Genomic DNA, 10,931 nt, shown 5'->3' with positions numbered 1-10,931 from the left:
AAAAATTGATTTATTTAAGAACCATTTTATTTTTTCAATAATAGATTGATCACTGTACACAAATGAATATGTAAAATGTCTTTTTTCTTGTGCAATGACTGCAAAAATGTGCCTAATTGTTGTTACCTTGTATCCTTACATATTTAGCTAAAATTAGCTCTTCTCCCACATTTTCTAGCTGTCCTTTCCCTAACTCTCCAAAGTTCCTGCATTTTCCCCTTTGCCTTCCTTCTCTCTTCCCCAATGACTAATAATCTATAAACACATTCTTGTAAAACTAGAAGTTTTGTTCTACATTATAAATGTTATATATTTATCATAGGACAGTGGGAAAATCAAGAAAAGTAAAAGAAAAATATCATTCCAAAGTGCCACCACTCAAAAATAAATATTAATGTTTGGGTATATTTTCTTTCTGTTAATATTTTTACATAATAGTAAAATTTATAAGTAGTAAAATTCAGTTCTGTTTCATATTTCTGCACAGTTTACTGTATGTAACGTAGTCACGTACACCTTTTCACTATTGCGGACTTCCTCCTTGAGTTCCTTCCCTTGGCTCTCCTGCATGTTTCCAAAGTACAATTTCAGTCCTTAATCCCTCCCAGTTTGCACTGATTATCATCTTTTATTTCCTGTTTTCTGCTGTAAAACAGCCCTTTCATCCCCATCTCTCGTACCTTCCTTTATTGGAGCTTCTTACCTTCTAATTCATCGTCATTCAGTTAGGTAATCTAGTTTGGGTGATGCACTTGCTGTGTTCTGATGTTCACTCCCTTGTTCTTATAGGTCATTAATTTTTACATGAATCTTCTGGTGGAAAGAAACAAAAAACAAGGGTATCCAGCACTTCATGCATTCAGTACTTTTTTCTATCCCAAATTGAAGTCTGGTGGTTACCAAGCAGTGAAAAGATGGACCAAAGGGGTCAATCTCTTTGAACAGGAACTTATTCTGGTGCCTATTCATCGGAAGGTACATTGGAGTCTGGTGGTAAGTTGAGAGGGGTAATTTTTGGAGTTTATATAATGGCTATTTTCTCTTCTCTTCTCTTTTTTCTTTTCTTGTAAATGTTTATATATTGGGGTGCCTGGGTGGCTCAGTCGGTTAAGCATCCCACTCTTGATTTGGGCTCAGGTCATGATCTCAAGGTTCATGAGATTGAGCTCTGTGTCAGGCTCTGTGCTGATAGTGTGGAGCCTGCTTGGGATTTTCTCTCTCCCTCTTTCTCTCTGCCGTCCCTCCTCTCCTGCCTCCCCAACTATCTCTCTCAAAATAAACTTTAAGACAAAAAATAAATAATAAATGTTTATTTTTGAGAGAGAGAATCCCGAGTCTGAAGTGAGACTTGAACCCACAAATCAGAGATCTTGACCTGAGCTGAAACTGATCATCAGACGCTTAACTGATTGAGCCACCCAGGCACCTCTATCATAGCTATTTTCTTGAATAATAAAGTCTACCCTTTTCTGTCCAGGTCAAGTCCAGTAGTACATATAAAGGTCTACCTTACATGTAGAGTCCCTTTTAGTTCTTGAGTTGAACAGCCTCGAAAGCTAGGTGGCATATAGGAAAACAGGAAAGAGTTTTAGGACACATATGTGGTCTTTATTTGATTTTTTTAGTTTTGTTTACAAGATGGTACAGATTTATTATAGAGAAGTACAGGTATAAAGAAAAAAGCAAAAAAAAAAAAAATCTCATCACTTTAAGACCACTAATATTTTGGTAAGTTTCTAGGCTTTTTCCAGGAATTGAAATATATAATTTTACAGACATGAAGCTCATATCATCTGTGATACTTTATAAAAAATGTGTCTTAGAAATCCATTTATGTTGATAGGTGTACTGACTTTTTAAAAGATGCTTTATTTTTTAGAAGTAAAATTCTGTTGTGGTTAAGATGTTTTTGGATGTTGTAATTTTCCATTATAGGTGATAGACCTACGGAAAAGGTGTCTCAAATATCTGGATTCTATGGGACAAAAGGGCCACAGGATTTGTGAGATTCTTCTGTAAGTAAAGGCTGAAAAACTTCACTGTTGGGTCATTATGCTCTTGTTAGGTGTTCTATCTAATCCTAGGAGGCTCCGTTAGACGGTAGTCCAACTTGAATTCATCTCCTTGTCAAAAAAGAACCCAGTATCTGATCTTAACTGAGAAGTTTTATTTAGTAGCATCATTAGAAATAAGTTTATCATGTGTTATACAATATATCTTATTAGAATCCTGTTTTGAATTACGTTTCTTTGGGATTAATACATTATTCTGAATGTTCTAAATAACTGTTGGCTAAGGAGTCTTTACTATTATTATTTTTTATTTGAGAGAGAGAGAGAGAGAGAGAGAGAGAGAGAGCGCGCGCGCGCACCAGTGAGGGGGAGGGGAAGAGGGAGAAACAGAGAATCTTAAGCAGGCTCCGTGCTCAGCGTGGACCCCGACAGGGGCTCAGTCCCATGACCCTGGGATCAGGGCCTGAGCTGGAATCACGGGTCGGACACTCAGCTGACTGAGCCGCCCAGGTGCCCCTACCTAGAGAGTCTTATTCCTCTAATTCTTAAACGCAGTCACGTCCCTGTGCTTTCCATGCTGGTTGGGTTTATCTTGGAACCAAGAGGTAACTTTTAAATGACAGCATATGGATATGGTGTGTAGGCAAAGTTTCAAACAGTAATTGCTAGAAACCTGCCTTTAAAACACAGCCACGTCCTCGCCGTGTAAAGTGGTGGCACGATTTTCACAGCGAGGAAGTCGTTTGGTAAGAGCAGTCTATTTTGAACCCCTTCCGCTCACCAGAAGCAAATGGGGTTTCTTGTTTCTAATTTTAGTAAAGACACTTGGGTAATTTTCATAAGGACACTTAAGTAAGGAGCCTCTTAAAAGAATGACAAGAAAATTTGTTATTAGCAACCATTCAATTCTCTCTTTTTCAATATTGTTTTAGTGTAAAAGATCCTTTTTTATTTATAGGTATTTATCTTGAATAGAAAGTTTAAAGAGAAAAAAGATTAAAAAATCAGAAGATACACCAGATTTTTTATAATGCAGTTATTTCCATTTAGTCTTTTCTGTTTAGGATGTATATAAAATGTGCATACATACACACGTGCACATACACATCACATACATAGAAACGTTCTTATGGAAATCAGACAGCAAAGTAAGCTGCTTACAGCAAATTACAAAATAAAAAAGCATACTTGTTTTACATTCACTCTTCTCCCTCCCTCCTCCTCCCTCCTGTCGGTATCTGAGGCCCTCTCCCTTCCCGATGCTCCTAGTTCAGCTTTTCTCAACGTTTTTTTTTGCATTATTAGCTCCCCTGCCCAGAGAAAAATTTAACTTAATTTCTTTATGACAAGAGAAAATAGTGCCAAGGAATAAGACTTTTTGTTTTATTGGGTTTTGAGGGCTACGAACCATTGAGGTATCTTAAGATGTTTGCCTTCCAAGACCCAGTTTCCACCCCTGGGGGCTGGGATTGCTCCGGCCGAGATTGCATGCCCAGCGTGGCCCGTGCTTGCTGGTTCGCTGGACGTGCGGGTGCGGAGGGGAGTCCAGGCGCCTGGGTGAGTTTGATAACCCTTGGGAGATCTGGATAAAAGTAAATCACTCTTTTTTTTGTAAATAGTTTTTTTAATGTTTATTTATTTTGAGAGAGAGTGCGTGTGTGTGAGGAGGAACAGAGAAGGAGCAACCGAATCCCAAGCAGGCTCTGCCCTATTAGCTCAGAGCCTGATGTGGGGCTTGAACCCCCGAACCACAACATCATGACCTGAGATGAGAGCAGGAGTTGGATGCTTAATCAGCTATGCCAGCCAGGCACACCTTAAGTACTCTAAATACTTACAAGTATGTATCTTTTAGGAGCAAGGAAGTTCCCTTACATGATCACAATGTCATGATCACACAAGAAAATTTGCCATCAGTCACATGTCACATAAGGTTCATGTTCTGGTTTCTTCAGGTATGTTTTTTAGCTTTTTCCAAATCCAGGAAGCCAGTCAGGGTTCATACATGGACTTAATGTCTTTTTAGTCTAATTTAAAATAGTCTTCCTTTTTTTGTTTTTCATGGCAATGGCATTTTTTTTTCTTTTTGTTTTTGTTTTGAATCTAGGTCAGTTGTCGTGTTTTATATCTACTTGTTTATAATCGACATATAGTTGACAATGTTACAGTAGTTTTAGGTGCATAGCTTAGTTATTGGACATCTCTGTAGCTATGCTGTGCTCACCACAAGTGGAGGTACCTTCTGTTTTATGTCTTTTCGTTTAGCTTCCAGCATAGTTAACATGCAGTGTTTTATTAGTTTCACGTGTGCAATATAGTCAACCTGTGATACAGCAATTCTAGAACATTACTTTGTGCACATTATGATACAGGTACTCTTAATCCCCTTCACCCATCCCCCCACATTTTATGTTCATTGTTAACTGAGAAAAAGCAAGTTGTAAAATGAAATCCTTTTAAAAACAGGATAAAATGGGGGCGCCTGGGTGGCTCAGTCGGTTGAGTGTCTGGCTTCAGCTCAGGTCATGATCTCACAGTCCGTGGGTTCGAGCCGCTCATCGGGCTCTGTGCTGACAGCTCAGAGCCTGGAGCCTGCTTCGGATTCTCTGTCTCCGTCTCTCTCTGACCCTCCCCTGCTTGTGCTGTCTCTCCCTGTCTCTCAAAAATAAATAAAAAACACTAAAAAAAAAAAGTAGGATAAAATATATGTTTTTACATTGTGTGGTAGGAATGGAGAGCTAGAAGAATACACAGCAAACTATTAATAGTAATTACTTCTGGAGTGGCTATTATAAGGTCTTTCGCATATAACATTTTACAGGTTTTAATTTTCTAAAGCATGTATATAGTTTTTATAAGCAGAAAAAACTTCAATTTAAAAACCAAAAGCAATCACATTTTTAAAAAGCTTGGTAATCATAATGGTAAGTCTCCACAGGGATTCATCAATATTTCTTTCTTGTTTTTTAGTCAGTATTTACAGGATGAAAGTAAGACCAAAAGAAATATTGATCTAAATCTTTTAGAGTGGACCCACTACAGCATGAAGCCACATGTAAGTAATGATCGTCTGCATCTGAAATACTTTGTTGCATTTACTGAGAGACCCTATTATGTAGACTTGACTTCCTTCCTCCCCTCACTCATACCCTTAGGCATGCATTCTCCTTAAGTGTACTCTTAAGAATTAAGTACTTCTAAATCTTTAGAAAGGCAACATGTAACCAAGATGTCTGCTTCTTAGCCTTTATTTCTTGTTTAAATTTGTAAATGTTAACTGCATGCTAGCATGTTTCTCAGAAAAGCGAATAGGTTAAAGTCAGCTACTTTTCTTGGTTGGTGCTAATGAAAGTTTAAAGTTCTTGTTACTTACCTGAGAATTTTGTTTATTTAGATCTTAAGGGTCCCATGCTACAGGTCCTCAAAAGAGTCAAATATGCCATTTGTGAATATGCTTTGTATTATACTTGCCAGATTTGAATCTCATTCAGGGTTTGAGAATGCATGCATTTTGAGTCCCAATGGTTTCTTTTGAAAGTAAGCCACATGAATTCGATTGTAGCCCTCACCTGTGTGTAATGCCTCCCCTATCCCACAGGATTTTCCTTTCTAAGCTGAATAATTAGAAGGTTGAGCTTTGAAATTTCCTAAGGAGAGTCTGTTAGGACGGACGCCATGTTCCGGTGTGGGGAACGTGATACTTTGTATATGGAAGTCCATGGTTTTCTCCACTCAGTGAGCTGCTGTGCTCAGGAGAAAAGCATGAGCTGCCTACCATGTGTGTGGGTGTTGCACACGTTCAAACAGTCTTTCCTTTTTTCACAGTAATCATCTGTGTATCTTTGAAGAAAAATTGAGCTGTTGTCATCTAGGATGTTTTCCAGCTGGGGTTTCAGACTCTTGTATTCATAATGTTTTGTGCTCCACGGGCAAGGTCTGGCCAAGGTCAGGGTAGCAGAGGCCCCGGGAATGTGTGAATCCACCTCATGTAGGCTGGTTTGTGAGCGCTTGTGCGGGAAGCTGTGCTCTTGCCTCAGGACAAAACTGAGCCCCAGAGCAAGATCCTGATTCCTTAGAGCCTGTCAAGAAGCTTTTTTCTTTCTCCTGCTTGTAGCTGTGCGGGTTGAAAGTTGTCATTGTCCTGGCTAGAGAAGAGAAGTTAAAGCCTGCAGTCCTCAAGTAGGTTCTTTATATTGTAAGCGTGTTTCTGATTGTGCCACATTTAGCCCTTTTCAGAAGTTACAAAGCGCTTCTGAAACCGTACTGACTAGAATTCCTGTTCCTAGTGGTAAACTTTCTTTCAGTTTGGTTTCTTAATATGAGAGCGGAGAGAAGGAATTCTCACTTTTGTTTCTTTTTTTTTTTCTTTCTGAAAAAATATTTTCTGTGGGGGTCATATACTTACTCCATGTCATGGTTAGGGTTTTTATGTGACATAATGACTCTTGTTTGTGTAGTACCTTTAACATACCCCTTTATAATATTTTATCCACAGTAATATTTATAAGAAGTTAAAGGAGTTTGTGATGAAATTTTATATCCTTTTATCTTTTTTCTCTTTTCTCATAATTTTAGGAGATTCCTCAACAGTTAAATGGGAGTGATTGTGGAATGTTTACTTGTAAATATGCAGATTATATCTCTAGGGACAAACCTATCACATTCACTCAGGTGAGTGAAGAGCCCTCCTCACCCACTTGTTACTAAACAAGATAAACTGAGAGCACATTCCCAGCGCCTGGTGCACAGGAAGGGCTTCATAATGGTAGCTGTGCCACTATCGGTGGTGCTGTGACCCTTGGCCAGGGCCCTGCTCTTGCTGGTATCAGGTTTGGCACTGCCACTGCCTTTACGTTTAGTCTTTGGTGACCAGTGAGACAACGTGCATATGTCTGAACTCTAGAGTTCACTAGCTCCTGAGTGTCACGGATATATCCGTAGCCAGAGCGGGAGGTATGTGAGAATACGTCACCGCCCGGGGAGCGCAGGCCTGGTGAGGACGTGAGCCCCAGGCGTAAGCCAGAGCTGCAAGCGCTGCCTTCCCTTCTGTGCTGGGTATTTGGGGTTCTCCACGCCTCTCTCTGGGTGGGCATTAGAGTGTGTTGGGACCTCTTGAGAATTTATTCGTCATAGTGGATTCTCAGCCTTTTTGTAACTAAAGACAAACCCCCTTTAAAATACATTTTTCCTAAACAGACCTCACTTTGATAAATATCATCTACCAGACTGTACTTATTGAATAGGACTAATCACCCTATTCCACGCTTTTACGGCTCCCATGTGGAATTAAAACAATTCTAGTCTAAAATAAAGGCACTTAGTTTTAGTGGTTTTACTAAGGATAAATGTGTAATATTTTAATACATGTTTTGAGCTATGTAAAATAATTTATGCATCCGTGTGTTAAGACATTCTAGGCCCCACCAGGTAGGAATCACTAGTGTATAATAAAGTGGTATATTCATCTTCTTACAATGAGACAGATGGAGTACCTTAGGGTGTGAACTTCTGATCTCACCAGAAAGAGGACCGTAGCTCAGTTACAGGTGGTTTTGGATTCCTCTGTGTGCTGCTGCTTTGAAAATGGGCTCCTGGAGTGATTATCTTAAAGCAAAATACTATATTAAGCAAAGCATTTTCTTCATTGGTGCTTCTAAATACAAGGAATTATTTGCTTTCTGAACCTGCTGACATGAAGTATGAAGGGCAGGAGATGCCATTTGAACAGAATTGGCAGTGTACAGCGTTGGGTAGAACAGAAAGAAATTTTTGCATGTTTTTTCCTTTATTTAAATAGAGTTCATGTTTTTCTCAAAAAAGCAGATGTTGATTGATTTTAGACTGTTCTGAAAATGTATGTAAGTAGAAAAGTTTGCTATTCTGCCACCACTTGGGTATTTCCATTTTGGTACATGCTTTTGTGTTATGAAGTAGTGGTTGGAGTCTAGGTAGAATTCTGCATCCTGCTCTGATTTTCCTTAACATGTACAAATGCTTATGAGACATGCAATATCACAACAGCGTTATAATCTCCTTTTTTATGGCTTTGTAAGTCTGAACCATGACAGGACAGTCAAGGCTATAGAAAGGACACGGGTTGTTTACCTGGTTACACTTGCAGGTTGTTGACGCTGTGCACGGTAGTGTGTAACGTGCGTGTGGTTTGTGGGTCCTCTGCAGCACCAGATGCCTCTCTTCCGGAAGAAGATGGTGTGGGAAATCCTTCATCAGCAGTTGCTGTGAGAATGCCCCGCCCGGTCCCTCCAGCTGCTGGTGGCTCTTTCGTGGAGGACGGATGTTTCCATATACCTCATGCATCGTGGGTTCAGCATCCCCGCATCGCCCCCGCTGGCTCACAGGTACTGGGCTGTAGGACGCGCACGCAGGCCTCTCCCTGTGCCCTGGTCCCGACTTGGCGCGTGGAGGTCCTGCCTGCCACCCCGTGTGTGAGCCTGTGCCTGCTCAGAGCCCTGGACTATTCAACCCACACGAGAACAAACGCTAATTATTATTTTTTTTTAAGATTTTTTTTCCCTATGAATGTGGGAAATGCAGGATTTATTCTATGATTTGTTTTTTGTGTGTTTGTTCACATGTGTTCATTCGCTCACTCATTTGCAAACATGATGGACAGTGGCTGTTTGCTGCTGCTCCACAGTTAACTCTGAATTACCTGTTTGAACTATTTATTTTTGAAAGGAATGTTAATCAAGCCCCACTCCCAGCTGAAGATCAAGAGGGGAATCAGTGAGGGGAGGAAGGCAGTGTTATTTAACTTCTCTGTGGCTGGAGCTGAAACTGCCAACTTGAAGTGGGAGCTCTTGTTCTTGAGGCTTGAACTTGCCGGAGAAGCGCCTGGTGTAGGGCTCTCATTGCCTTTCAGAGAAGTCTGACATGAAGGCATTGGCCTGGGGGCTTGGAAAAGTGGAACTGTGGCCTTGGAACTCTGGCCATCCAGGCGTCTTCAGAAGAGTGTCGTGGTCATCCTAAAGAGACTGCTCTTTCTGGAAATGAGCTGACTTGGCTACTTTTAAAACTGGATTTGAAGTAACTAGAAACCCTAAATCTTCCTATTCATCCCAGATCTGGTTGAGTATAAACCTCAGAATTGTAAGGGCTGGCCTGGGCTGTTTATTTCAAGAGATACTATTCAACGTAAAAGCTATTTTTCCTCAAAGTTTTTTTTTCTATATATAAAGCTGAAATTAAGTTTTGTACTCATTAGGATTTACCTCCCCCCCATTCCACCCCCACGGAAATTTGGAAGAAAATTTAGTACTTGGCTGTGAGGCTGCCAGTTATACAATAATCTATTTTGCATATGAAAGTTTGTATTCAACTTTTTTGTTCATTAAAAACTTTCCAGTGGTTATGCATTTTTAATTTCAGAAAGTTTAGAGTTGGTCAGAACATATTTTGCAAGATCTAGTGCCTAGTGTTGCTTTTCCGATGTAATAAAGGTTGTCTGGCAGAACCTGAAAAGCATATGCTGAGATGATTTCTAGCCCTTTCCTTCCTGGAACCTCCCAGACTTGCCGTGGTGCACAAAAGCAGGGGGTAAAAGCAGGAGAATTGGCCACGTGTTCACCGCGAAGCCACGTGTCTGGAGGGCACGGCCGCCGGTGGCACAGGCAGGGTCCGGTAGCTGGTTTCTCTTGAGACGCGTGGAAGTCTTGGCACAGGACCCGGGGCCGCACTGAGCGTGTGCGGCCGTGTGCTCGAGGGTGATGGAGCGTGGGCGGCTGGCCGGGCTCCCTCACGCCTGGGCCGCGCAGAGCCCCTGTCTGAGGCTGCGGGGCCTTCCGGTGAGTCTTGGGGTCAGGCGGCCGGCGCAGCCAGAGCGCCGAGGGATTGGCTGGTCCGCGTTAATATGAAAAACCTGGTGCCCGCGTGGCTCTCGTAGGTTTCACCTGAGGATTTAGTACCTTTGTTAGGATCTGTTCCGTGTCGGGTGTATCCTGTGAGGAGCGGCGGCTGGTATTGTTCCCCGGGGAGTGACCGGTCGTGTTACACGAGTGTCCCAGGGGCTTCTTGGAGCACCTTTCACGGAGCTTTCCCCTGACGTGTACTCTACAGGATGGCTCTGAATCTCCCAGGGCATCGTGAGATCCGTGAGAGCAGAGTGTTAGGTGAGAGAACAGCATTCTAGTTTACCCCGAGTTCCTGGATTTAACATGAGATCCCACAGGCCGTGCTTCTCTAGCCACTGACCTGTCTCTCTCGGTGCAGAGAAACTCGTTGGTAATAGAATTCTTATATCTAGACAGTTGATGAGAAAAGCAGTCAGGTGATAAAATCAACAGCTGATCTTACCGGTAGCAAATTATCAACATTAAAGCCAATGACATGTATATATTTTAAACTGCGGTAGTTTGGGGATCTGAAAGAAAGGTAGAGTGGACCCGTCTTCTTTTTTAGTAGGTGGTCTCTCCTAAAGATTGGTAGAGATGAAAAGAGAAAAACACAAAAACTATGTATGGGTAAGCATCTTTTCCATGCTTGACTTTACCAGAGCTGGGTTGTGGTGGGAGGGACACGGACCTGGGGAATTTGGAAGATGTTCTGGAGAGCCCTGTAGTCTACCTCAGTTGCCTAAGACTGGTAGAACTTCTGATCTTTCCCTCCTCTGAAATCCTAAGCACAACTTGAGGAATGGATGTGGGATGGTGGATGTTTGCCTGCCTGTCAGGAGTTGCTGGGTGCTGGGACTAGGTGTGGGTGTGAGAGAGTGTGTCCTTGGAGATCTATTGAACCTCAGATGCAAATAAGAGAGAAATTTAGGTCTGTAATAATATTAGTACTATAGTTAAGTTACATAGTTTAAATTGGCTTTTGTGAACTAATTGGGACTCTGATCTCTAGCTACATTGAGGAAAAACTCTAAGCACCCAATATTCAGACAAACTTTTGGTACTTGTT

The 10,931-nt window shown here is 41.4% G+C and overlaps 1 protein-coding gene across 10 annotated transcripts in view; it reads left to right on the top strand.

Annotated features, from left to right (window-relative positions):
- The window catches only part of SENP2 (SUMO specific peptidase 2), a 33,560-nt gene extending 24,066 nt beyond the window's left edge, over positions 1–9,494 (top strand). For 7 of the 10 annotated variants that reach the window (XM_029939705.1, XM_029939701.1, XM_029939706.1 and 4 more), the window contains 5 exons: positions 790–993; positions 1,936–2,015; positions 4,983–5,067; positions 6,588–6,683; positions 8,193–9,494. In XM_029939705.1, coding sequence (XP_029795565.1) covers positions 790–993; positions 1,936–2,015; positions 4,983–5,067; positions 6,588–6,683; positions 8,193–8,255 — 528 coding nt within the window. In that variant the 3' untranslated portion in view covers positions 8,256–9,494. Of the gene's footprint in view, positions 1–789; positions 994–1,935; positions 2,016–4,982; positions 5,068–6,126; positions 6,334–6,587; positions 6,684–8,192 lie in introns of those variants that run through there. The other 3 variants (XM_029939703.1, XR_003908730.1, XR_003908731.1) reach the window with 3 other exon arrangements.
- Positions 9,495–10,931: the final 1,437 nt, after the last annotated feature.

Source organism: Suricata suricatta, chromosome 5, assembly GCF_006229205.1.
Source record: "Suricata suricatta isolate VVHF042 chromosome 5, meerkat_22Aug2017_6uvM2_HiC, whole genome shotgun sequence".
NCBI lineage: Eukaryota > Metazoa > Chordata > Mammalia > Carnivora > Herpestidae > Suricata > Suricata suricatta.
Note: the sequence above shows the minus strand (reverse complement) of the source record. Positions and strands in the feature narration are given on the sequence as shown.